The following is a 27,430-nucleotide window of genomic DNA, read 5'->3' as shown; positions in this document are numbered from 1 at the left end:
TGAACCTTTCCTCATGTACTATCCAGGTATTCTGGAGAGATGTGATATACCCCACCTGTCACCCCCACCCACACCACCCCCCCGCCCGCCCATCCCAATCACCTATTTGGGGGCACTATTCAAGTCTTGGTCAAAGTCGAGCTTTATGGAAAGTTGAGAATTACTGCAGGGAAAGGAAATGTTTGGGATGAAGGAGGCAACGTCAGCAATGGAGGAGATGTGAGAACTCCTGATAAGAAGACTCCTGGAATGATAAGTTCCTCTTTTCATTTGAAGTTACATTTCAGGTTGCTTCAGGTTCGTGTGAACTTTTCCGAGATCCCATCTTCAGACCGGGTATTTGAAACGTTTCTTTCTTCCTTTTGCCCGAACAGCAATGAGTGCCGTTAGTACTTAAAGTTTGGAGGCTTGGCACAATGCACTGGAGTACTATCACTTCACTTCTGGGACTCCAGTTTGAAGTCCTTGGTGATAATGGCCTATTTTCCAGTGAATTCTTGAGATAAACCCAAGCGTTGGTGTGAATCCATTTCACCGTGGAGAAGAGGTTGAAGTGATAAAACTGTGTGACCTGGAAATCTCCCCTTGGAAACGGGGATTGAAGGGAGTGAAGTGAGATCGCTGGTGAAATAACCTCCTAAAAAGTGCGCTTTGTTCCAAGCCGCAAAATAAAGTGTTCGTGAAATGCAGTGCAGTGCCAACCGACTCCCTTTATAGTTCAATCTCCCGTCCGAAGTGGGCACTATTGCTCAAATGTTGGAATAATTGGAATTTTTGCAGCATCAAATTAACACTCAGAACCTCAAAACCCCCTTTTTTTTTGCTGGTGAAGGGGGTTGAGGGGAAGGGGGGTGCGGGGAGATAAATGATTTTTCTGATGGTTTTTAGGCATCTGCTGTGAAGCTGGTTTCAATCTCGCTCTGCGAATGGCTCCATCAGTAACGATCATTGGTCTGGTTAATTACACTGCCTAAACCTCTCTCTGTTACTGTCCTCTCCATCACCTCGCAGGCTCCTGGCAGAGTACCATTGCACAATTGCACTCCGAAACCAATCACACGCAGAATTGCTGGTCAGATAACATCACTCAGCCTAGTTTTTTTTTAAAAAAGCCAGTAGTGCGTCCATTTATTTTCCCATTTTCTCCCCACTGACACCCTCCTCTCTGCTCTCAGTTTGGCCTCCTCTCGCAAGGGTGCGGTTCCACAGGGGTTGAGTTGCCCTCCGCCCTACCTGCGTGGCCATTGTTCAGGTGTGAGCCTTGGCAGATGAGGTCAGTCTCAGAGAAGGCTCTTTAACACAGACATTCCGGAGGATTTATTTTACCCAAAGCAACTTGATGCTGTGATGGTGGACATTAAAGCAGTATTCTGGAGGTATGAGATCGGATGGGCTGAAGGGCCTCCTTCATCTGAACCAATCTTGTGATCTTGTGAACGTTCTACAAAAAAAAAATGATGTCCTAAATGCCTCACAGGATACATTGTAAAGTGCAGTGACTGTGTGCTTTATGGGGTAACGAGGCAGCCAACTTGAACACATCAACGTCACACAAACGGCCAAGAAAAGACCAATTTGCACGGGCAATTTTATTTTGCTGTAAGAAACGTTGGTGAAGTGTTCTGCAGCTGACAATCTCCTCAGGTTGTTTCATCTCAGCAACGTGAAAAAAAATTTCCTTTGGCAATCGCATCAATCGAGTCAAGTCAATCGATCATAAAAACGACTCCATCATTCGCCTCATTTCTTACATCCGTTGAAACATCAAGCAGTTTCAGCTGTTTTAAACACAATGAGCTGTGTCTAAGATAATGAGCCTTATTTTACGGAGTTTAAAAATGGTCAACCCACTTTTGTTTTTAGCTGTGGTTCCCTATCCTTACGCGGAGGAGAATTCACAGCTGGGCAGGTAAGCAGAAAAGGATGGTTGATGCGAGGAGACTGGACTAATTGCTGTGGTGGGCAAGACAATAGGTTTTGGTTCCATGGAACGATGGGATCAGACCGTGAAAGAGATATCTTTAAAGGTAGGAAGGCAAGTGGACAGAGCTGTGAAAAAATCCAGTGGGATCCAAGCTTTTATAAATAGGGGCATAGCACATAAAATCAAAAAGTTGATACTTATAATCTGTATAAATCGTTAGACTGGGGTATAGTGCCCAGTTCTGATCACCCCACGTTAGGAAAAATGTCAGAGGAGCAGAAGAGATTTACTCTCATGATAAAGTTGATGAGTGGTTTGGCCTATGAACGGCGACTGGGCCAGTTTTCACTGGAACAGGGAAGGTTGAGGCGAGACCTGATTAAGGACTTTTAACATGATGAGGGGTGTTGATCGACTCGATGGGGAGATATGATTCCACTGGTTGGTGAGTCTGTGACAAGAGGCCGTCAATTTAAGATAATTAAAAAAGGAGCAAAGTGGGGTGGGGGAGGGGAGAGATTAGAAGGAGTTTTATTTACACACAGAGTCGTTAGGATGCGGAATCTCATGACGGGAGCAGACGGCAAGCCAGAATCCATATTAGCTTTCAAGAGGGAAGTAGATCGAAGTCTAAAAATTAATAAGTTGCAGAAGTGGTGGGGGGGTAAAGTTGGTAGATGGGACTGAAATGATTGCTCTTTGAAAGAGCAGCACAGTAGGTCGAATGGCCTCCTTCTGTGCTGTAAAGTTCTATGGTTCTCTGATCTTCCTCATCCAAACCTCGCCTGCGTCCTTGTGTTCCAATACTCTTTTTCTCTGCTCTCGTTGGCAGGACTATCGCAGGTCACGGACATCCAGACAGACCGCATCGAACAGGACAGCATCAAGTTAACCTGGCAGGACCCCGACTACTCCACCGGCAACAGCACCGAGTACGAGATCAAATTCTATAAAAAGGTGCGGTCCGTTCTCTGAGAGGCACAGAACGTCTGAGAGTTAGGTTCGCTCTGTGCAGCCGTTCCTGGCTGTGGAGTGGATATCCCCTTATTCCGATTAAGAATCATCGGTAAAGCTATAATAAGAACTGGAGATCAATGTTCAAAGAAATGACCATTAAGGAGCATTTCAATACAATAACAACAACAACAAAATTACATTTGTACAGAGCCTTTCACGTTGGGGCAATGTCCCAAGGCACTGGACAGTCAGTGGTTTGGAGTTACAGTTGGAACACAGAAGTCAATGCACCACATTTACACCGTAGATTAGAGATATAGTGGCTGAAGACTTGGTGGGGTTTGGGAGAGCACAGCGTGCCAGTGTTAGCTGAGCAAAGGGGCCAGGCAGAAAAATTGGGGTACAACAATAACAACAAATTATAATTGTATCGCGCTTCTGGAGTCCCGTAGCTCAGTGGTTAGAGCACTCGCCTCGCAAGCGAGAGACCTGGGTTCGATTCCCAGCAGGCCGAAACCGTGGCCAATTTTCCTTATTCCACACCCCTGATAATAATCCCTCAAGAAAAAAAAATAATAATTTGGTCACTCAATCCACGACTGTTTGTGAGACGCTGCTGTGCGCAACTTGGCTGCTGAGTTTCGCCCACAAATAGGCAGTCAGTTCCCTTTATAGTACATCCTGTGAAGCGCTTTGAGATATCTCCAAGACGTGATAAGGCGCTATATCAAATGCAAGGATTGTTTATTATTATACCACATTAGGAGGACGTTGCAAGGTGCTGATTACTACTTGTATCGCTCTGACATGGTATGGGCTTCTCACAATACTCTCCTAAACCCTCTGTTAGATTGTTAGTGGTTACTTCATATCCGTGTCCCCCTAATACCAAACGCGAGCATTAGTCTCGACTGTGAGCTCGAGTTCTCATGGGGTTGGAACTCACAATCTACTGACTCAGAGGTGTGAATGTTACCAAGTAAGATCCCTTTGGAAGCATCTATTTCGATGGCTGAAATGGCTTAGATTATCCAGTGCTTCCTCACAGCTCAGTCCCTGCAGCATGGGGAGATCAGTCTTACAGTCACACTTCAAAGGTAAACTGTTCTTGCATCTTTCTGAATGTAAGTAACAATCAAGAGCACCGCTCTCGACACTTCAGCGCTCTGAGCGATAAAGCGTTCACCTTGTCAACTGCTGCACCACATTCCTGCTGCTGACGCTAGCTGGTAGCTTTTGAAAATTAGATTCCAAATCACTTAATTATCGAACTAGTTACTGAATCACGTCCCCTAGATGCTCACGATTTGTGAAGCGGGTGTAGATGTATTGGCAAAATGTAACCGAAAGCTATAAATCTTGCCGGATTGGAGTTGTAATCAATTAATGTGAATGAGAAATGAATTCCCAGCTCAACTATTCCTTTGGTGGATATAGTGAAATTCTTTTCCCCCTTTTACATAAATCTTGGAACTCTCTCCCACAATCTCTCCACCTTGCCCCCTCCTTCTCCTGTTTTAGATCACAATTGAAGACCTTCCGCTTCGACCGAGCTTACGGTCTCACCTCCTCCCTCCTCCGGCTCGGCATCCGGCTCCGTCACTGTTAGGCCTAGCTTCCTCTTTAGATTCAATCACCACTTTAGACAGTGAGTTCCACACTCTCTCTACCCTCTACCCTCACTACCCTCTAAAATAGAACAAGGGGACACAGGTCGAGAGCTGCAAAGGGTCATATCAGGACAGACACCAGGAAGTTTGTCAGTTCTGAAATGGAACACTTTTCCAGGGAGGGTGATGGTGGTCAGGACACTAGGACTCACTTCAAAACAGCTCAATGCTGTGATGGGGAAGCAGTACAGTGGGTGTTCTGGCAAAGGGTTTTCTTCAACCAAACCAATCTTGTGATTTGGGCACAAAAACCCACTGCCTTCTGACTCAGAAGTGAGATTGTTACCAACTAAGTCAGGCTGGGTATTAGGGGATACAGGGCAAGGATGGGTAATTGGACTTGAGATACAGATCAGCCATGATCTTATAGAATGGCGGAACAGGCTGGAGGATCTGAATGGCCGACTCCTGTTTCTATGACGCTTGATTGCATGCATCCTTTTCTGTTGTCACAGTGACTGAGCTGCTGCTGACGTGTATTTTTCCGGCAGGATGAGAGTGACCAGGCGTATTCGACGGTCAAAACCTCGTCCACAACGGTGACCGTGAATAATCTCAGGCCGGGGACAGTCTACGTGTTTCAGATCCGAGCCTTTCCATTCTCAGACTATGGGAGCTACAGTTCAAGCATTGAGGTGCAAACATTAGGGGAGCGTAAGTAACACTGAAAGGAAACAGCAAGTAGAAACTTCATATAAACCCTTTTTGTTCGATGTCAACATCCAATAGAGCTCCGTTAGTATGTTCTTCATTGTAACGCGCTTTCTCTTACTGCGCAGTTGGGGGGTGGACCCCGGCGTTGCTTCAAAAGCGAACGGCCGGCGGGCAGGAAGCCAAATTGGCCATTGGGTCGCTACCGATGTCACTTCCCGTGTGCTGCTATTTTACCTTCTGGAGCAGTCGCTCACATGCCACTGTGTCAAATACCTCCAAAAAAATCCAAACGCACGTTATTCTGAACCCGTAAGAGGTGCCTGAAATGTCAACCAGTCTTATCCTGTGGAAACATTTTAGCCGTCACATTTAAGATCGGACAGAACAGTGGTAAATTGTTGAATTCAGGCGAACTTTGAAAGCTGTTTCTAAGAGCTGCGGAGAACTGACTTCCAAATGTTGACTGGATTTAATAGTTTAATAATTGTCCCCAGATCTGGATGATCCTAAATTTGAAGACAAAATTGAGCGATGCAGGTTAAGACTAAGTGGAATTTCTAGGTGGGAACCATGTCTGTCATTTTCTCTCAGTAGATTTGTGAATTACATCTCGGAGCTCAGCGCTGCCTATTTGCAGTGGAGTATGACTCCACGCTAAAGTTCAATGTCGGGATCTGCAAACGATTTTACTATTATAATTTAATTAAAAAAAAAAAGTCTTAAGTGGTGTTCATTTTCCTGGTAATTAAATGTTATGCTCAGCGCGCTTGGGTAATTGCAGACAATCGAGGTGAATTAAACGGCGTGCAAAGTGATACTGGAAGCCAACTTGAATTGTGACATGATCTGAAATGTTCTGAAAGGAGAAATCTCCCGAGAATCAAAGAACCAAAGAAATTTACAGCACAGAAGGAGCCCATTCAGCCTATGCTGGGCTCTACCATTTTTGAGCAGTGCTACAGAATATTTATCATCACCTCAACAGGCAGAGAGGACCTCGGTTTAACATCTCATCCAAAGGACGGCACCTCTAACAATGCAGAGCTATCTGTTACATCTCACTTTTCTCCTATTTCCCCTCCACACACACACTTTTTCTTTACAAAAATTAATTTGGACACGCTAAAATTTTTAATCCCCCAAAAATTAAAAGTCAAATGTATTTTAACATTTTAAATGTATTTTATTGACTGTGTTTTTATATATTTACATAATATAGATGTATATGTACGTAACTCCTTTTTGTATATATTTTTGCTTGTTTGTTTGTGAGACACTGCTTCTCCTCCAGCCCCCGCATCGTCTCGTGCGGTGTTCCTCAGGGCTCTGTCCTGGATCCCCTCCTCTTCACCCTCTATATGCTCCCCCTTGGTGACATAATCTGCAGACATGGGGTAAATTTCCACATGTATGCAGATGACACCCAACTCTATCTCTCTGCCTCCACCCTCAATGCCAGGACTACTGGCGTCCTGACCGACTGCCTGTCCCACGTCAAATCCTGGACTAAGGAAAACTTTCTCCAGCTGAATGTCAGCAAGTCCGAGGCCCTCCTGATTGGCTCGCGCCTGCCCCTCCGCAACTCGGGCGCTGGCAGCATCGGCCTCCACGGCTGCAAACTCAACCTCACTAAGCCAGTCAGGGACCTGGGTGTCTTGTTTGACCCTGAACTGTTCTTTCTCCCCCACATCCGCGCCATGATCGGCACTGCCTACCACCACCTCCGCAACATTGCCAGACTCTGCCCCTGCCTCACCCGCACATTTGTTACATCGATTATGGAAATTCCCTCCTCATCGGCCTTCCCAACTCTTCCCTTCACAAGGTGCAGATCATCCAAAACTCTGCAGCTCGTGTACTCTCGCGCACCAGGCTCCGTGACCCCATCACTCCCACCCTCGCCCAACTCCACTGGCTCCCCATCCCCCAGAGGATCGAGTTCAAGGTCCTCGTCCTCACCTTTAAGGCCATCCATGGCCTTGTCCCCTCCTACCTCTCTGACCTACTGACTCCCTACCCACCTGCCCGTTCCCTCCATTGAGCGGGCTCCGGCCTGCTCCATGTCTCCCGCCCGACCCATCCTACCATTGGTGGCCGGGCTTTCAGCCGCTCTGCCTCTACACTCTGGAACTCCATCCCACAGTCCCTTTGCTTCGCTTCCTCCTTCGCCCCCTTCAAGGCCTGTCCACCTTCCCACGTTCCCACCTCTCTGCCTTCCCTCACCCCTACCCCACCCCTCCCCCATGCTCGGGTCCAGACCCCTGATGTCCAGCGCCTTGGGACGTTCTCTCGATGTGAAAGGCGCTCTATAAATGTAATTTTGTTGTTGTTGTTGATGTGAGCAATTGGCTGCCGTGTTTCACCCACAAAATACACAGTCAATCCACTTTACAGTATATTCTGTGAAGCGCTTTTTGAGACGTCTCAATGATATGATAAGACGCTGTATCAAATGCAAGGATTATTATTAATATATTAACGAAATGTTGTTGAAACTTGACTTCAGCACACGCACAAATGAACATGAGTTATGAAATACTTTCTGAACTCATACTGGGAGAATGGGATGTAGATTCATCAATTACAGCCTAACTCTGTCATTACCACCCGTTTGCATATGGCACAGCCCAGAAGCTTTGCAATCTCTCACTGTCATTGTCAGCTTTCCTTTCATCGAAAAGGTTGGAAAACAATTTTTTCTCTCAAAAAAAAAAGCAATCTCTTTACCGCTCGGCAAATCGCAGAGAGGAAAGAGCTGACAAAGGCCCATTGCCTTCCGTCGTGTCCCAAAATACTCTCCTGTTTCACCTCCCACCCAACAGTCGGTCTGCTTCCCTCGTCTTGTTGATCGCTCAGTTTCTCTCCCCACCCATTTCCTCTACTCTGCCGTCGAATGAGACATTGGAACAGTGGTATAGGATATTAGAGAATATTTATACTCCGTACTGTTTGCACTCCACATGAGTCTTCACCCCTCCTATTCTACCCTCTCCTATATCTCTCTATATAGACCTTGGTTGGCCAAAAACAAATGTTTCTTGATTGAATATTTCTCGATTTATGGCCTAAGCCTGTGCTATTTTGTTGTTTCTAGGATTATAATTTGGCAAAACCTGTTGTCAGGTCTAGGGAGGTGCGTGTGGCTAAATAGGCTTGGCTGGGTTGTTTATCGTTTGCCCAGAAAAACACCCAAACCATTCCCAGAAACTGTGGCAAACACCCGATTAAAACATTAGCAATATCACTCCGACGTCAGCCCATTACAAGAGAAATAAATCAACTCATATTTTAATAAGGCTTTCAGCAAGCAATTCACTTTGCAAATGGAGGCTTCAAGGCAAATCAAGACAATGTAAAGCCTTGTTAGCTTTAATCTCCGCAGAGTGTGCAGACAAGCGCATTGTGTGGATTTCTTTGACACCGTGTAAAGGTTAGAGAATAGTTTTTTCAAGTTTCTACAAAGCTTGTTTGAATTTCTTTCTCAAATTAATCGGCTTTGCCGCGAAGGGAATTCAGCGCACATTTTCCTAATCTCCATGCCATCCTTTTCCAGTATTCACACTGCATACTGCTTATGATCCGTGTGAGTCCACACACCTCCTATTCCCTTCTTACTCATGAACGCATCACGTTTGCTCTAAAATACATTTGCTTCAACCACAGCTTCCGGCAGCGAGTTCCACCATCTCGCCACCCTCTGCGTGAAGAGGTTCCTCCTAAACTCCCTGTTAAATCTGCTGTTGGTTAGCTTATGTTTATGTCGTCCCAGTTGGCCTGCAAGTCGACCATTTTTTAGTACAGGAAGCTGCCCGGCTTTCGTCATGCATTAGCAGTATGTGTGAAAATGCGAGCGATGAATGTAAAAGGTTATGACCCTGGTTGGAATTTTTTTGATTTCCCCCCCATCCCCTTCCCCTGCACACTTACCATGTGGAGTCGTGTAGCGTAGTGGTTAGAGCACTCACCTCGCAAGCGAAAGGACCCGGGTTCGATTCCCCAGCAGGACGAAATGTAAGGCAAATTTCCTCACTCCGCACACCTCTGTTTGCCTCGCAGTAAGTAGGAACCTGGTTGTTAGTTGATTGGCGGATCGGGGTTTCCGGGGTTAATAATCCCTTCAAAAAAAAATGTGGTCACTCAATCCATGACAGTTTGTGGGACGCTGCTGTGTGCAATTGGCTGCCGTGTTTCGCCCACAAAATATACAGTCAATTCACCATACAGTATATTCTGTGAAGCGCTTTGAGATGCCTCAATAATAATAATCCTTGCATTTGATACAGCGACTTAACATGACAAGTTCCTGTATCAAATGCAAGGGTTATTATTATTACTGCGTTCCAACAGGGCTCCACAGAGGCGAGCTTGCAATTCTTGTTGAATATTGCCAGAGTTCGGAAGAGCCAGGCGCTATTAAAATCTGCTTTATGAAGCAATCTGCTGAAAGAATAAAAGATCTGGCACTTGTAGAATTTATAAATTGTAACAGGACATTAAATACCTGAAGTTTCAGTTGATTTTAACTTTGGAATTAGCTCATTAAAACATTGACTGTCGCTGCCAAAGTGTTCAAATAAATTTTCACAGAGCATTACCATTACAGATGACACATTTTTATTTTAGTCATTAATATAAAGGAGAACTAACGTCCAAACAGAGTTCCTATTAATGTCAGACCATCTCTGAGTCTTTCACAAGTGATCGCCATCGAGTGTAGTGACTGTCTATGTCTAGGTATATCGGGATGTCCTATCTATCTGTCTGTTCGGGTGAACGGTAAAGATCCCATGGCACAATTCAAAAAAGGAAGGGTGTTTCTCCCGGTGTCCCGCGCAGAGTTCCGTTGTGGGTTTCAAGAGGGAGGTACGCCAACAACAACTTGCATTTATGTAGCACCCTTCACGCGGGGCAGCATCCCAGAGCGCTTTATGAAGGTAGAGTGTATATGAACGTCAAAGGCTTGAAGGAGAATTGGGGATAGGGCAAGGCAGTGGGATTGAATGGAATGAGAGCTTGCTCTGAGAGCCAGTGCAAACTCAATGGGCTAAATGACCTCCATCTGCGCTATAATCTCCTTTGATTCCGTGATAGCCGGCAAGCAATCCCCCCAGATCAAAATTCCTGTCAAGGCTAATCACAAATTGGATTTCCTACAAATACTGGGTCATTAACCTTGACAATTCCTTATAAAACATTTTTGAGGCATTCTGACGGAACAGTTGGTATAGACACAGCAAGCAATTTGACTTCCATTGTAGACTCTGCAATCTGTGTCAGGACCAGTTTAAAGCCTGTGGGTGGATGTGTAACTTTCTATTTTTTGTTTTTCCAGTTGCCATGGTTTCCAGTGAGCAGAACCCGGTGATGATCATCGCTGTGGTCTCTGTGGCGGGCCTGATTGTGCTTGTGTCTATGGTCTTCGGATTCATCATATGGAGGAGGTAATTAATGCCCTGACCTGTTAGACAGAGCTGTGAATTGGGATCTGAAATTGCCCTCTACACCTCTGAACCAGTGTCCTCTTGTTCTGCTGTTGGGGTATAGCACCAGACTCATTTGTGATCTTTGTGGTCCAACTACAATCAATTTAAGAGCTAATTGCAAATGGCCGAGATTGCATTTTGTTAAGTTTTTCTTTTAATAATAAATGATTACTTTTGTTAATGGTCGAAGCTGTCCATGCAGTGACCACCCTCTAATCCTTAACTCCATCATCTTCATAACCACACAACAAAAAAGTTGTTGTTAACCATTGGCTTGAGTTAAAGCCCAGTCTGTCTAGAGATCAGTATTGTAATGCTTTAGGTCCATTAGGTAGACTGTTACCATGTATTTAATGCTGCTTCTGTTCTGTTTCAGACACTGTGGCTATAGTAAGGCAAGTCAAGATGGTGATGAGGAGCTGTACTTTCACTGTAAGTAGGATCTCTACTGAAAATCAGATCAGACGTTAAACCGTGGTCCTGTTTGCCTGTCCAGGTGGATGTTAAGAGATCCCACAGCACTGTTGAAAAAGAGAAGGGAGTTTCTTCTCCCAGTTTCCTGGCCAACAATCCTCCAGATAAAATCGGTCATTTCACTTTATGGCTCCTTGCGATAAATTACTGTGTGCAAAGTAACAATAGGAACAATCCTTAACAGCAAATGCAAAGTGATTATCGTATTCGCCTGCAAATACCCAGTCACTGTGTGTTACCACAATTCCCTGTAAAGTATTTTGTTGTTATTCGTGCAAAGATTATTGTTATTTATTATTATTTGCAGAGAGACAGAAAAGCTAAATTTCACCATCACTAGAACTCTACTGTTGCTTTAATAACATGCTTCCTGGGCAGCGATAGTTGATGTGGTTTTGAATGTAATTATAGCCTTTGAAGGCTGCTATCATGGTGTGAAGCTATGCAGTCAAACTCTCCAGAGACAACAGAATTGACAACTGCATAGCCACCATAATACTAATCCTTACCTTTGATATAGAACCTTTCACATCAGACGAACATCTCAAAACTCTTCACAGGATAAACCCAAGATAGATCAGTGTCCTGGCCAAAAATCCCCCCCAAAAAAATTGGTCACTCACTTCATGGCTGTTTGTCGGACATTGATGTACGTAAATTGGCTGCCATGTTCACCTATAAAATACACAGTCAAGCCACTTTACAGAGAACCCTGTGGAGCACATCTTAACAATGTGCTAAGGCATTATATCAAATGCAAATATTAAACTATAAGTACAGTGACTGTGTATTTGTGGGTGAACACAGGGCCAGTTTGCACACAGCAGTAACCCTGTGAAGAGAATGGCGGATTTTATCTGTGGGATTGTTGGCCAGGACACCAGGAGAAACTCCCTTCTCTTTTCGAATGGTGACTTGGGATCTATCTAACCACCTGAACAATCCCGAGGTGGGTGAGGGGGTCAGTTTAACTTTTCACCCAAAAGACAGCACCTTCCATAATACAGCTTCCCCTGGTCCAGCAATACATTGGATTGTCAGCCTAGACTATATGAGGTCAAAGTCCTGATGGTGGCCTTGAACTCACGAGACGAGACTGCTACAAGCTGAGCCGGGCAAAGGTTCTTGCAAAAGCGATGCTACAAAGGGCATTGGCACTGGTACTATTTGTTATTCCCCCCCCATTCGCCCCCACTTACAAACCCCGATCCTGGGGTTTACAGAATCTGGTGTTAAAATTTGTGGTATTTCTTTTATGTTCTTCAAATTAACACCAGCGTGAATTATCCCCACCATTACTGGTGATTAATGTGATCAACATTCTTGGCTTCACACACAACGCGCTGTGCTACACCAACTGGCCCCCTCTTCCCCTCCCCCGAGCGCTCTGATTTCCAAACCGATCCGTCACCATCTTGGATTTCCGTCCTCGAAGAGGAAAGTCGGAGTTTCTCATTTCTCGGCCCTGAGTGAGTGTGGTGGGGTTTTACTTCCAGTCGTGTTACTCTGTGGGTTAGATCTTTAAGTGAGCGACAAAATACACTCTCTCCCTGGCCCACAAAATGCTGCTTCGTCATCAAGGTTGAGAACTTGAGGGCAGAGTGGCTGGACACTGCACTCCCCACCCCCCTCTCCACTGGTCGGTCAGTGTATCACAGTGGGTTTAGTGTTTTAACAGAGACATTGTTAAGGAGTGCTAATTTAGGGAGCCACTAATTTTATAGTCTTTATTCCACCATTCCCACCCTGGCCATTGTTTGATCTCTATCCAAAGTTATCACTAGCCTCAGTGAAAAGCCAAGGCTGAACACTGTTAAATCCCTTTATCTTGTGATCTGAAACACTGCACTGAATTCATTCAGACAGACTCTCCACCTAGACACTGAATGGGGATTAGTGATACTTTTTTATCAGCTGCACTCTTGACCAGGCAGGTAATCTGGTATCAAAGACTACAAGATATCAGGAATGAGGAAACACCTGTCAAACCTTGGTTTATTATCTCGGGTCATCTGCAGGTGTTGTCTCTCTCTTGATTAATCTCCAGCAGGTGCCCTTTTGGGTGTTTAACAAAGAGAGTGTCACCACTGCAATTCCTGCCGACTGCATTCTGGTGCAGAGCTGCACCAGAGATATAGCTTTGCCTGTAAGAAGAGAAAGAAAGTCCGAGAGCGAGCACTAATATCAACCACTGAGAAATAAGCGGTCAATGTAGGTCTGTCTTTAAGGTGGTGATAATATTGCGCGGGGGTTAAAGGTCTGCCTATTCCGAGCGACTGAACCACAAAGGAGGGAAAACGCAAAACAATTTGGATTTCTCTTAGTCCACCTTCGTACAACGTCGCGCCTGTTGCCCTGACCTACGCACACCTGCCCCGACGTGAGAGAGGATGAGGTCCAGGAATCCGGGTGCTGGATTTTATAGAATCATAGCATATTGCAGCACAGAACAAGGTCATTCGGCCTCTTTGGAAGAGCTACCCAATCAGTCCCAATCCCTTGCTCTTTCCCCACATCCTTGCAAATGTGTCCTCTTCAAGTACCTCGCCAATTCCCTTTTGAAAGTTGTTGTTGATTTAAAATAATCGTTTTTATCATTTGGAATGCTGATGGTACACACTAAATTGTGCTCCGTGTTAAAATATTACATTTTCTGAAGGAAAATTCTTTCTGAGGGTATGAATTCAGTCAAACACGACAGAAATATCCAGGGATGAGAGTAAATGCAAAGTTAAGAATTCAGCGTGAGGCAAACACTAGGGATGGTTATGATAAGTGAGTCAGTGTACGGTTTTATGCTGCATTTATTGATCAGCCCATAAACAGTGTAGCTTGGAATTCCTAACAAAATGCCTGTGAGCAGCACTTGACGTTCCCAGGCTAATGGTGGAGCAAAAGAGGTTATAAACGATGGTTTTACAAGTAATCCCAGTGTATGCTCCGAGAGAGCTCGCCAGCCCATTTGACATCAATTGAGTTGAAAGGATTTGCTTAGCATTGATCACTGCCTAATGAACACTTCTGTGAAAGTGACAGTTTTTACATCTTTATCTTGCCTTTCCTCTCGTGTTTCTCTCTGAATCTCTCTAGCAACTGTGCCCCTAACCTTTGATGTCTCTTTATCCTGCTGTCTTGTGCATTTTTTTTTCTCTGCGTGTGCCTTTCTCTCTCGACCTCTCCCTGTGTCATTCTATCTCTCCTTGAGCATTCTAACTCTTTGACTCTTCCTTCCTTCCTTCCTTTATTCTCTTTCTTTCTTTCTTTCTTTCTTTCTTTCTTTCTTTCTTTCTTTCTTTCTTTCTTTCTTTCTTTCTTTCTTTCTTTCTTTCTTTCTCTCTTCCTTCCTTCCTTCCTTCCTTCCTTCATTCATTCATTCATTCATTCATTCATTCATTCATTCATTCATTCATTCATTCATTCATTCATTTATTTATTTATTTATTTATTTTTTTTATTTATTTATTTTTTTTTTTTTTTTTTTTTTTTTTCTTTCTTTCTTTCTTTCTTTCTTTCTTTCTTTCTTTCTTTCTTTCTTTCTTTCTTCTTTCTCTTCTCTCTCTCTCTCTCTCTCTCTCTCTCTCTCTCTCTCTCTCTCTCTCTCTCTCTCCCTCCCTGAAGAAAGAAAAAAAGATAGAGAACAAGATAGAGAAAGAGAGCGAGAATTCCCAAGAAAGAGATTATAAACAGGAGATCAAATTTTACTCTGGGCTTGTTGGCTAGGATACTGGGAGAAAGTCCCTTCTCTTTTCCAATAGCTCCATGGGATCTTTAATGTCTACGTGAACAGGCACAGATGGGACCTTGGTTTAACAACTCCTCCCAAGGACGGCAGCTGTGTCTAGGTGTGTGTTGACGATGGCGACTTGCCTGGGCCTCGGTATGAACGTCCTTTTTGTTTCAGTCAAGATCCCGAGCCGAAGAACCTACATCGATCCAGAGACCTGTGAGGATCCTGTCCAAGCCGTGCACCTATTTGCCAAAGAACTGGACCTTTCCTGCATCAAAATAGAGCGAGTTATTGGAGGAGGTAATGGACTGGAGTTGAAGTGTATAAATGCACATTTCACAACCCACCTCTTTGACTGTCATTTTTCAGTCATCTTTCCCCTCCCCACCATCCTTGGCTCCCCTTCCCCAGTTCATATGCCCAGGCAGCAGTGTCAAGCGCTTTGAGATGTCCCAACATGCAAATGCAGTAATAATAAATTCTAAGTTGTTGTTGGTGTAAAGGTGGCTTGGGAGGTGACTATCGGCTGATTACAGGGATGGTGACTGAGCGCAAAGCCTGCAGGGAACAATATTTTATTTTAACCTTCCTCTCCGCTCCAGCTGAAGCAGTAATGGCTTGCTCTTTACCACCCGCAGAAACAAACTCGCAGACCCGATTGTCTGCTTTACTGGGTTCTCTGCAGCTCTCCGTACTATTCAGGCATAGACTGGCACTGGAGAACGGTTGTCGGTCTGAACCTCAGAGCCACTTTTTTTTTATATAGAAAAGCAATTGGGCGGAAGGGGAGAATGAACATTTTGTGTGATGTTCAGCTCCACACCTGCCTCCACAATGTCTGGCTATTATGTTGCACCTCAACACCTGTACAGGCTTCATCCATCGAGCTCCCCATCTGTGGCTTGTTTTCATGTTACGTACGTCATAGTTACACTGGGGAGAACAGATGTCTCCCTCTCCCCCCACCCACCCCCAACTCCCAAGGCTGGTGTCCCGTTTGATATCTGTGTCACTGTCTCTTGCAGGGGAGTTTGGTGAAGTCTGCAGAGGTTGTCTCAAGCTGCCGAGCAAGCGGGAGCTCCTGGTGGCCATCAAAACACTGAAGGTCGGCTGCTCGGACAAACAGAAGCGTGTCTTCCTGTCAGAAGCCAGCGTCATGGGACAGTTCGACCATTCAAATGTCATCCGCCTGGAAGGGGTTCTCATAAGAGGTGAGTGTTTCAGCACAATGATACATCGTGTGTGAACCCCAAGCCAACTCACATGCAATACACATGTGCCAACCACTGTGCAGATTCACTGTGTAAACTCAGGCGTGTAAACCGCATGTGTAAATAGGGTAAACTCTGAAACTGACAGAAGGCGTGTGAATCGTTCTGCCTTTGGACGGTTCCACGTCTGACTATCTCTCCTTCGCTCCCAAAGAAGAGAAGCCAAGCTGGCTGAGTTGTCATCAGCAGTCCCCTAGAGTACTGTGGTTCTGCCTGGCTCAGGAACTGGACTAGCAAGACCACAACAGAGATTTGACATTCCACGGCCAAGACACCTTGGAGCCAGTTCAGAGAAAGCACCTTATCATGCCCGCAGTCCAGTCACTCCACATTAGAGTAAATCCTGCAAAGCGATTCGAAACATCCCTTTTACATGACAGGCGCTATATAAATTCAAACTTGTACTCTGTTGTCATTTGTGTGCCTCTGTGTGTTGTGACTTTATTAACACAATGATTCGCTGTTTACAGGTAAACCCATGATGATTGTCATTGAATACATGGCAAACGGAGTGCTGGACTCGTTCTTAAGGGTAAGCTTTTGTCCACGTGAGAGTAAATTTGAGAGTAAATTTGGACTCGATCGTGTTTAAATAAGCCCACTTAGTCGATTTCCATCGCTAAGGTACTTCAGCAGAGACATCAAAGTTTGAACATAACGAAACAATAGATTTAGACCTTAAAGTTCGGCTGCTCCACAAGTGTGTAAATTACGCAAACACTTCGCAAATCAGCCCCAACATCTGGGCTACTCAGTCGGATGTCTCATTCCATTTGGCCTAGTCCTGGTTTAGGGTGGGATGGTGTGGGGGTGGGATGTGGGCCAGTCCTGAGTGAGGGGCAGGTCCTGACTGAACAAGCTGGACGAGCTGAATGGCCTCCACCAGTGACCAGCTCACTGGGGATTCACTGCCTAATTCCCACATGGCCAGAGTTCCCACATCGCACGCTCTCATTATCAACACAGCAACTCTCTGGTGACCATTTATTGTCAGACACGGTTTAATTCAAATCACATCATAGACCCATGGGATGAACGTGACTGTTATCAGCTTTGTTCAATGATGGCTCCCTGCCTCTCCCTTCGGGAGAGTCTTTATGCCTTCAGAAGGAAGAGGGAACCCAGTCTGACACCTAGACTGAACTCGTAGTTTAAGCAAGACGACTGATAAATTATTAATCTTGTGGTTTCAAATATTTATCCGCTTGAAACCTCATTGACTCATCACATCTGGGACTTCGATGGTTCCCTGAACTGTCTGGAGATTGTGTCGAGCAGATTCTGACCCCATTGCTTCTGCGTTGACTGAAGCATCAATTTAGTTCAGCCTCTTGTACTGTTTCAGGCCTTTGCACTTTGAAGTCTTAACTTGACACTCTCTTCTGTTGCCTGAGCTCCTTCAATGCTCCCTTCATTTTATTTAAAAATACCTTTCATGCCATTTGATTAAATGATTTAATTTGAATTTATACAGTGCCTTTAAATAAAATAAAACATCTTAAAGCTCTTTACAAAGTATAATTGATTAGAAATGTCAAGGTAGAAAAAATCCCATAGACAACAATGGGACTAGCAGCCAATTAGTATGAATTAAGGATAATTTTGGGCGAGGAAGGGAATATCTGTCTATCTGTCTTTAAGTCAGTAGACCTTAAAACCTACCTCTTGTTTATGGTCACTTTCCCTTTCTCCCTTGCTTGGCACCCAACCCTACCACTTGAAATGCTCCGAGACGTTATCCAGTGTGAAGGGCTGGGTAAATGCAAGCTGTTGCTGAATATATGGCAGGTTAAACGGGGAGAAGGCCTCCAGTATCCCAAGTCCAATGGCTCCCTTGACTTCTCTGGAGCTTCATCTTGCCAAATAACTGACCATCACAGAGCAGAACAAGGCAAGTTGGACCCTGAGCTGGGCTGAATTAGTTAATCCCAGTTAGAGATGCTATGTTTGGCCTCAGGGCAACCAAGTTATCAAATGAAGGCCAGCTGGTGCTCCCACCGCTGCTCACTGTGGTGTATCTCAGAAATACTGCAAATTAGAGGCTTGTGCAAATAATTGGTCAAGTTATTATGGAAACAATTGGCCTGGGAGGCTATTTGTATGAACCGGTAAGGCCATTTGGTTTTCAAATGTAAAGTCACAGAGAATCTTCAAAGAATTAAGTTGGTTTCCTGCATTTCTTAAAAGGGTTTCTGAATTAAGACTGGATTGAAGAATCATACACCATTCCACACAGTGTGTTGCTTGGTTTCTTGCTCCTTCCAGGAGAGCACACATTGGGCAGTTAGAGTAAGAGATGTGTGGGTGGTTGTTCTGAAGGCGATGAAGTAGAAGCAAATTCAATAGACCTATACGCTTTTTAATCTTTCTTACCATCCGTGTTATCCATGTGTCTTTGATGTTCATTTTTAACAGTCTTACAGGCTAAGATTGGGTGAAATTTCAGACCTCAATCTGTCACACAAAGCCATGCCTGATCCCTGTCCATGTCTGCCACCTTTTCTCTGTAGAAACACGAGGGCCAGTTCACAGTTGTGCAGCTGATCGAGATGCTGTGCGGAATAGCCTCCGGCATGAAGTATCTCTCGGAGATGGGCTACGTGCACAAAACCTTGGCCGCCCACAAAATCCTGGTCAACAGCAACCTGGTGTGCAAAGTGGCCGGCTTCAGGCAATCCCAGGACGAAAAAGTGGACCTGGTGTTCACCACTATGGTGAGCAGAGCAACACCCAACAGCGCTGATTCTATGTTGCACAGTCTATGTTAAGTCTGTGTCTCAGTCTGGCACAGTTGACTAGTTTCTTTTTGGTCAGCCGGGTGTCTGACACATGCAGAAACCCATCACCGTGCTCAAGAGTATCCAAACCGAGCTGAGAATTCCACGCATCCCACCTACACATAGGAATCCCAGAGATAGATTACTGGAATGGAATGCGCGCACTCTCTCTCTCCCTGGAGGGACGCATCCTGCTCACCCAATTCCGGAAAGTATTCGGCATAATACTAATACTCAGTCGGTTAGCGCTCTCACCCCGAGTCAGAAGATTAGAGGTTCAAGCTCCAACTTGGGGCTTTGAACTCGCGTGGTCTCGGCTGACACCTCAATGCAGCGCCGAAGGGAGCACTATGTTGTTGGAGGTGCCGCTCTTTGGGTCAAAGCAATGAACCGAGGGTCTCTATGCCTGTTCGGGTAGATGTTAAATACCCCTTGGCACTACTTGACAAAAAAGCATGGAATTTCTCCCACTGTCCTGGCCAACAATCCCCCAGATAAAGTTGGTCATTCACTTCCTAGCTGTTTGTAGGACACTCCTGTGTGTAAATTGCCTGTCGGGCTTGCCTATAAAATACACAGTCACTGCACTTAACAATAAATCCTGTGAAGTACTTTGAGCCATCTTCCTGATGTGAAAGGCGCTATGTCAAATTCAAGAATTAATTTATTCATTCTATATAACTCTTCCACCTCGCTGTCTTTCCCTGGAAAACACTCAACCACCCTGTTTATTAACTATCATCAGTAACGTGAGATAATTAGCACTGATTAATGCAAATGGTGACAAGAGTGGTGCAATGTAAATATTGTGCTACTTTTCTAAGGTACTTTACGCTGTACATTATTAGCAAGGAATGTACGTCTATTAATTTGACGCTTCAATTAAAAGTTGTGAATCCTCAAGTCACTTGTTCCTTGTTGACAACAGAGAAGTATTGAAATGCAATCTGTACACAGGTGGTGGGTTTGAGTTTGTCCCAGTCCAATTCCAAAACTAAGCTCAGTGTTGTTTGTGAAATGTTGTTGGCCTGGATTAATTGTTATCCTTGATAATAACGCTAGCCTTTCATATAGCACCTTATCACATGGTTGAGGTGTCTCAAAGTGCTTAATTCCCTGTAATGCACAGGGATTTTGCAGGTGACCACCTCTTCTATTTGCCTGCATTAATAAATGCTAAATTAATAATAATAATAATAATTCTTGCATTTGGTTTAGCACCTTATCACATCGGAAGGACATTCACGGAATTAATGTGAAATGGAATGACTATGTATTTGTAGGCAAACGGAACAGCACATTTGTCTCACAAACAGCCATGAAATATATTTAAACAATAAGCTTAAATAAATAAGCTTCGACGACTGAATCATCCTCCAAAACAATGTTTCCCCAGTGTCTGAGAGCTAAAGAAACAAGCAATTTTGAAATGTAAAAGGATACAGAATATTGACAAGGAACCAAATAAAGGTTAAAGTTTGCTCACAGTAAGTGTCCTGTTAATGTGTTGTTGAGGTAAAAGTGTTTATTCTCCATCGCACTAAAGTGTCTCCAGAAATCCCGGAAGGACAGCTCATGACGCCCGCCTCTGCCAGTCTCTGCCAGTCTCTGCCATCTGCTGCTCAGTGATATCTTTCAGCCATGTAACATTTCAGTCTCTCTGCCAACTCTTCCCGATATAGGGTGGGAGGACGTCAGCCTTGTGGGCAGCTCCAGAAGCCATTCAGTACCACAGATACAGCTCGGCCAGTGACGTGTGGAGCTTTGGCATAGTCATGTGGGAGATGATGTCCTACGGAGAGCGGCCGTACTGGGACATGTCCAACCAAGATGTGAGTTGATAGGGGTGCGGTGGAGGGGGGGAGTGGAAGCGCTTCAGATGGCACTGAGCATCCAGCAAAGTGGGGAGATTGTAACCTCAGCCACAGAGAAAGCACAGTGAGACACTGGGAGTTGTTCTTGTTAACACAGAGGCTCAGTTAGGATCCAGAATAGCTTTTAAAAAGGGATTTACAACAACCTGCATTCATCCAGCGCCTCTCATGTCGGGAGCAGGACATGCCACAGCTGACTGGAAGCCTGAGCTTGGGAGGGAGAGGTGGTTGGAAAGGTGGCTGAGAGCCCAGGTGAAAAGATAGATCTTAAGACCGTAGAACTGTAGATACTTACAGCCCAGAAGAAGGCCATTTGGGCCCATCGTATCTGTGCGGGCTCTTTTTAAAGAACAGTGTTTAAATTCAGTCCCATTAACCTGCCTTTTTCCCTGTACCCCTGTAGACATCTATCTTTTTAAAAAAAGTATAATAAAACGTTCTAAAAGAAATATTGGAAATATATTGAAGACAAGTATTGGAAAACGGAAACGTTAAGTTGGCACCGGGTGAACACAGAACAATTGACGTTGATATGGCACCTTTCGCATCGAGTTGCAGTCTTAAAGCCCTTTACAGTAGTGGTTGGGCTGGGGATGGGGCTGGGAGTCGGGGGCTTGGGGAGGGGAAGGATGATGGAAAGACAAAAGTAAATGACGAGGAGTAGAACTAAAGAAATCTCTTTTATAGAGAGCTGGTACAATGGTTCAATGGGTTCCTCCTGTGCTGAATGGTTCTCTGATTATATGTTTACGTTGGCTTTAATTAACGCAGCAACAAGTGGCGTTTAAGCTATCACACCAAACTTGTAACACAATGAGTCACCACTAGGTTGTAGTGTCCTGAGATTCCACACCCAACCCCCTTCTGGGGATGAGCTGGAATTTTGCTGCTCGCTTAAAGATTCAGGCCAGAAAACAAGTCCAAATACAAACCTACATCGCTCTCTAAGGGCAAAGAACAAAACTCCAGTGTTAGAGGAATGAGCTGCGAGCAATGATTAGACAAGCCAGAACTCTTCAGTCGTGAGCAAAGACATCTCAGAGGGGATCTCATGGAGGTGTATAACATTTTTAATGGGATTGAAAAAAGCAAACCCACAACGGTACTTTAGTTTGTGCCATAACAGTAGAGCAAGAGTACAAAGGTTCAGGATAGCAAAGCGCAATTTCACCAGCAAGTTTCTCTTTACCCTGGAGGGCAATCAACGACTGGAACAGGTTGCCAGGAATGGTGGTTGAGGCCAGAACACTGGGTCTCATTTATGTTATGTTCTTATGTTCTTATAAAGCAGCTTGATGCTGTGATGGGAGGTCAGATGGGTATTCTGGAGGCATGAAATCAGATGGCCAAGGGGTCTTCTTCTGATCTACTACTTCAACACTTGGAAACCAAGATGGCGGCAGGTCAATTTGAAAATGGGAGGTTTCCGGGGGTGCGGGGGAGGAAGAGGAGGAATGGACAGTCATCATATAACAGCGTCTGCTGTATCAAGCGCAGAATATTGGTTCACACTGAACACCATTAATTGTGGCAGTAGTACACCAACACCAACATAAAGTAAGGAACGCTTAAGGAATACCGCAAACGTTAGTGCGGTGATACTAGGAGCCGAGTTACTTTTGATTGTGGCGCAATTGGATTCATCTGTATAATTGGGCGTCCTTGTCGTCGTGTATCCAGATGTAAAATCTTGCACAGAGGGGAGAGTTTATTGGGTGGCACTGATCACTGCGGCTCTGTTAATCGATCACGGGGCATTAGGGTCGCTTGCTCTCACTGTGAGTTGGTAATTCCCTCACTGCCCTTGCTTTGTGCAGGTGATTAAGGCTGTCGAGGAGGGCTTCCGTCTCTCGGCCCCGATGAACTGCCCGTCCCGGCTCCACCAGCTGATGCTCGAATGCTGGCAGAAGGAACGCACCGACAGGCCAAAATTTGCTCAGATCCTCAGTATCCTCAACAAGATGGGCCGCAACCCGGAGAACCTGAAATCTACCCCCAGCACCAGCATCAGGTAGCAGGAGACGCAGGGCCTCCAGACTTTGCTTACCGTGCGCGGTACACTGCACGACAACGACAATTTACAACAGACCCTTTTACATCCCAAAATGTCTAAGAGCACATTGGGGTGGCAGAGCCAGGCCCAAACAGGGTAGCCGGGGAGAAGATGGAGTGGTGAGAGGGGGCTGCAGTAGGATGGAGGAGTCCTAGATGGACAAGCAGAGGGAATCTTGTCTGACAGTATTCGCAATACATTATAGTTTTGTTTCCCCCACAAAATACACAGTCACTACACTTTACAGTATATTCTGTGAAGGGTTTTGAGACGTCTCAAAGGCGTGATAAGACTATATCAAATGCAAGAATTATTATTATTATAGCACAGTTTACAGCACCTTTCATATCAGGAGGGCATCTTGATGTGCTCAACAAAGTTTAACGGACATCTGAGCTGGGGATCGGAGTCGAGGGTGGGGGTGGAGGGGGGGTTTGTTTTGAAATGCGTCTTGAACGAGGTAAGAGAGGCAGTGAGCTAAGCATTTTTAACTGGTTAAACTCCAGCAAATACCCCCAAACACATGGTCTGGGTTCCCCAAGACCTGGTTCTTGCCATCCTGTGCCTTACACTCCCCGGAATTAGGTAAGCAAAGTACGTCAGGGAGAGAGTGCGCACTCCATTCCATGTGTAGGTGAATCTCAGTTTGGCTTATATAATCTTAAGTATGGTGCACATGTCAGACACCTGGGTAACCCCCAAAACATAGGGGTAGGTTTTCAGATGGGTTTGCAAGCAGCGAGAGAGAGAGAGAGCCAAAGGAGTTTAGGGAGGGTTCCAGAGAATGTGAACAAAGTGACTGAAAGCTTAGTTGCTGATGTGGGGCTTGGGGGAGATATGAAACAGGCGTGAGTTGATGGGGTGAGGGGGAATGTTGGGGTAGCTGAGAGAGAGGGGGAAGTGGAATTTGTACCTCTGCTTATCGCAGAGGTGCAAACCGGTGAGAGTGGGAGGGTTAATGAGTTAATTCACTTTTATGGCATTAAATTTATTAGTGATAAAAGAAGCACAGCAGCCGGGCTGCAATTTTCACTGTTAAAGTCCCATTGCCTTTGCCTAATCATCATCCATCTGGCTCGCTTAATCGAGGCTAGCCGGATAATTTTATTATTACAATAATAATCCTTGCATTTTGACATAGCACCTCATCACGTCGTTGAGACGTCTCAAAGGGCTTCACAGAATGTATTGTAAAGTGAATTAACTGTGTATTTTTGATGGGTTTGTATGTTTCTGAGTTGTCATGTGTTAACTCACGTTCCACAAAGGTTTCTCTGGTCACATTGCATTGACTGGTGCCATCACTGGCAGAGCAAGCGGGCTCCTGCTGATTAGAGTGACGGAGAGTGTTTTTGCACAGAGCCATTGAGACTCTTTATTGAATAACATCCATTGGAATCGCTCACTGGTGGGTACAGTCAGTTGGAACCTTGAACAGTTGCCTTTGGGATGAGGGCTTGAATCCAGGCCAGGATGAAGGTCTCTTATCTGTTGTCTGTGAGACTGCTCTGTGAGAGGAATTTCAATATTCTCACCCTGTTACTTGGTGCAGATACAGAGAGTGCAACCACCGACAGGCGAGTTGCTAAAGGACGAGATGTGTGAGAAGTGAAAAGATTTATACTAACACAATTAGGGGACAGTCTCGAGCGAGCGAGTGAGCTGTGCTCTACATCTAACTCATGTTGTCGCTCAACTGGGAGTGTGAATGGACAGTGTAGAGGGAGGTAGCTTCTCTCTGTATCTAACCCTTGGTGTCGTTGCTTGCTCACACATCTGTGAGAGTTTAAAAGGCCCACAGCAAATGGAGGAAGAAGAGAAACCAGGAAGTGAACAGCAGCCTTTACAACATGGGGGAATTATGTAGCAACTCAAACAAAATACACTTTTCCCTTTCTAACAGTGGTGAAGTCCAGGACTCTGGGCTCAATTGAGCAACAGCTTGATGGTGTGAGGGTAAGGATGGTAAGGTGCGTGTTGTGGGTTGAGATCAAACGGGCCTGTAGGGCCTTCTTTATCCCAACAACAACAACAAATTACATTTGGATTGCGCCTTTCATGTCAAGAGGACGTCCCAAGGCGCTGGTCAGTCAGGGATCCGCACCCGAGCTGGTGGTTTAGGATCAGGAAGGGACCTCTCTTGTGATTTTACGCAAACCACAGTAATGTCTTTTGCTGTATCATCAGCAGGTCTCAGAACCTGCACATCCCTCTCCTGGACCAGAGCTTCCCGGCTTTCCCTTCCTTCGACTCGGTGGGCGAGTGGTTGGACGCCATCGACATGGGCAGATACAAGGACAACTTCACAGCCGCCGGCTACTGTTACCTGGAGTCTGTGGCCAGAATGACCGTGCAGTAAGTGTCTGTCAATCTGGGGAGGCAGAACATTAGGGGTTCCGAATCCCCTTTGGGTTCAGCGATTGCCAGATCCCCCCCCCCTCCCCCCCAGGTTACCCGCCTTAGCATCTCACCCTGCATTTGGAAGGTTCTCAGCTGCTCATCTGTCAGCTAAACGAGGGCCTCTGATTCTGAAGTTTGTGAATTCAAGCCCCACGTCAAGATTTTGAGCTCCCAATCTAGGCTGATGCTCCAGTGCAATACTGTGGGGAACTTTGCATTACTGGAAGTGTCGTCCCTTGGATGACTCCTTAAACGAAGGTCCCATTCTGCCTTTTCAGGTGGATTTAAAGATCCCATGGACACTATTAGAGAAGGGAGTTTTGCCTCGAGCCCTGACCAACAATCCCTCCAGATAAAATAGATCTTTCACCTCAAGGCTGTTTGTGGGATTTTGCTGTCAGCAAACTGCACGCTGCAGTTGCTTTAAAAAAGAATACCGGACAGTTGTTACGGCAAAATGCTTCGAGATGTTTCGAGGCTTATCGGCAATCCTGTTTTAAATAGTTTTTCTGCACTGGAAGAAATGGCGAGAGACATTTGTAATGTGTAACGTAGGAAAGAGTTAGAGGATCTCGGGGGTGATGTGAGCGTTTCCATCCTTGACAGATAATAGTAATAATAATAATAATCCTTGAATTTGACAAAATTTCTCAAATGAATTGACTGTACATCTTGTGGGCGAAATGTGGCAGCCAATTACACACAGCAGCGTCCCACAAACAGTCGTGGATTGATTGATCAAATTTTTTTGCGGAGTAGGGATTATTACCACCGCTTGTGCGATCTGCCAATGGACTAACAACCGGGTTCCTACTTGCAGCTCGGTAAATTGAGTTAAACAGATAACAGCTTGCATTTATATAACACCGCAGATGTAGTAGCGAGCCTGCCTTCCGCCCCATTCCACATCCCCTGACCGCCCCCTCCCCATCCCTCTCCATTCCACAACCTGTCCAGTTGCCATATCCATCTCCATCAAAACCGTCACCTCAGCAAGGACCGTTTAACCAAAAAGCTTTCCAGCTCCAAATCAGCCTCCGCTGAGCTCCACTCCTTTCAGTTCTGGTCATTTGTAAGAGATTTCAAGAAAGCCCCGTGGCAGGTAATTTAATGCATGAGATGCCGGTCGAAATAGGAATCTGTACAAACTGATCATGTCACGATGATCATTTTACTTAGTTTGCCTTTTGATCCAATCAACGGGTGAGCCTGCTCGTACCAGTGGTAATGGGAATGAATGCTAGAGAGCCGTCATCGCTAAATCCCGTTTGATTTCCTCCTGCAGGGACGTAATGAGTCTGGGGATTACATGTGTCGAACACCAGAAACAGATCCTGAGCAGCGTTCAGACTTTACGGGCGCAGGTTATACAGATGCACGGACGAGGGGTTCAGGTTTGACGCTGGCAGAACGCATTCTGTGAACTCGCAAAAGGCACGCTCGCACACACATACACACACACACAAGCACGCAAAAGTACACAAAAGAAAACGCCGAGGCAAGATGCTGTTGAAAGCAATCATTTACACAGTGGCGTCTGAGCACTGAGGACAGGGGAAGACTGACTGGATGAAACACATACACACACACACACACACGTGTACGATTGAGGAACAGACAGAGCATCTATGGAGCGAGCTGCTCAGAGGATTGGACACACAGCATTCGTGTGACGTGACTGAAGCAGGAAGACGATGAGATCAAAGTTATTCTTTCTTCTCTCCTCACCATCCCACTTCCTTTTCCTGTTGTGATTCAGTAACTGTGTCTCGCTTTGGCAACGGAGAACATTGCGGAGGACTCCTCTCCTCGACTGTGTGAGCTAAAGTCAGCAGCACTGACTCAAGCATTCCTCTCGGCTCTGCAGAGGTGTGGGATTTTATTGTTTGTAAGATTATCTGTGAGGGACGGGAGGAAATCTTCAGTTTTATAACTCGAGCGGTTTTCATGTAAAGTCTCGAGATGTACCCATGAGCCAGGAAGGAGGTTCAGACAGTACTATCCCCAGCTCCATCTTCTCATTTGTTCTCCATGAGGTCGGGGGACAAGGACCTGGGAATCCTCTCTGGGTTAGAGTGGAGGACGTTAAGCATTTGCCTGAACCTGGCGGTTTGCTGTCTGCTAGTTGGCCAGAGTGATTCCTGTTGCGCCACTTCACTGGGGAAA

General features: G+C 45.4%; 1 protein-coding gene across 1 annotated transcript in view; it reads left to right on the top strand.

Annotated features, from left to right (window-relative positions):
• Positions 1-26,944, top strand: part of LOC103179586 (ephrin type-A receptor 7) — a 114,302-nt gene extending 87,358 nt beyond the window's left edge. Inside the window, exons 6-17 of the mRNA XM_042338464.1 lie at positions 2,757-2,881; positions 5,043-5,205; positions 10,496-10,646; positions 11,065-11,120; positions 15,064-15,189; positions 15,915-16,100; positions 16,631-16,692; positions 18,671-18,874; positions 20,620-20,769; positions 22,629-22,822; positions 25,052-25,219; positions 26,550-26,944. Of these exons, the coding sequence (XP_042194398.1) occupies positions 2,757-2,881; positions 5,043-5,205; positions 10,496-10,646; positions 11,065-11,120; positions 15,064-15,189; positions 15,915-16,100; positions 16,631-16,692; positions 18,671-18,874; positions 20,620-20,769; positions 22,629-22,822; positions 25,052-25,219; positions 26,550-26,664 (1,700 nt within the window). The 3' untranslated portion in view covers positions 26,665-26,944. The remainder of the gene's footprint in view (positions 1-2,756; positions 2,882-5,042; positions 5,206-10,495; positions 10,647-11,064; positions 11,121-15,063; positions 15,190-15,914; positions 16,101-16,630; positions 16,693-18,670; positions 18,875-20,619; positions 20,770-22,628; positions 22,823-25,051; positions 25,220-26,549) is intronic.
• The last annotated feature ends 486 nt before the right edge of the window (positions 26,945-27,430 follow it).

Source organism: Callorhinchus milii, unplaced genomic scaffold (genome assembly GCF_018977255.1).
Source record: "Callorhinchus milii isolate IMCB2004 unplaced genomic scaffold, IMCB_Cmil_1.0 Scaffold10, whole genome shotgun sequence".
In the NCBI taxonomy this organism is placed as follows: Eukaryota; Metazoa; Chordata; class Chondrichthyes; order Chimaeriformes; family Callorhinchidae; genus Callorhinchus; species Callorhinchus milii.
Note: the sequence above shows the minus strand (reverse complement) of the source record. Positions and strands in the feature narration are given on the sequence as shown.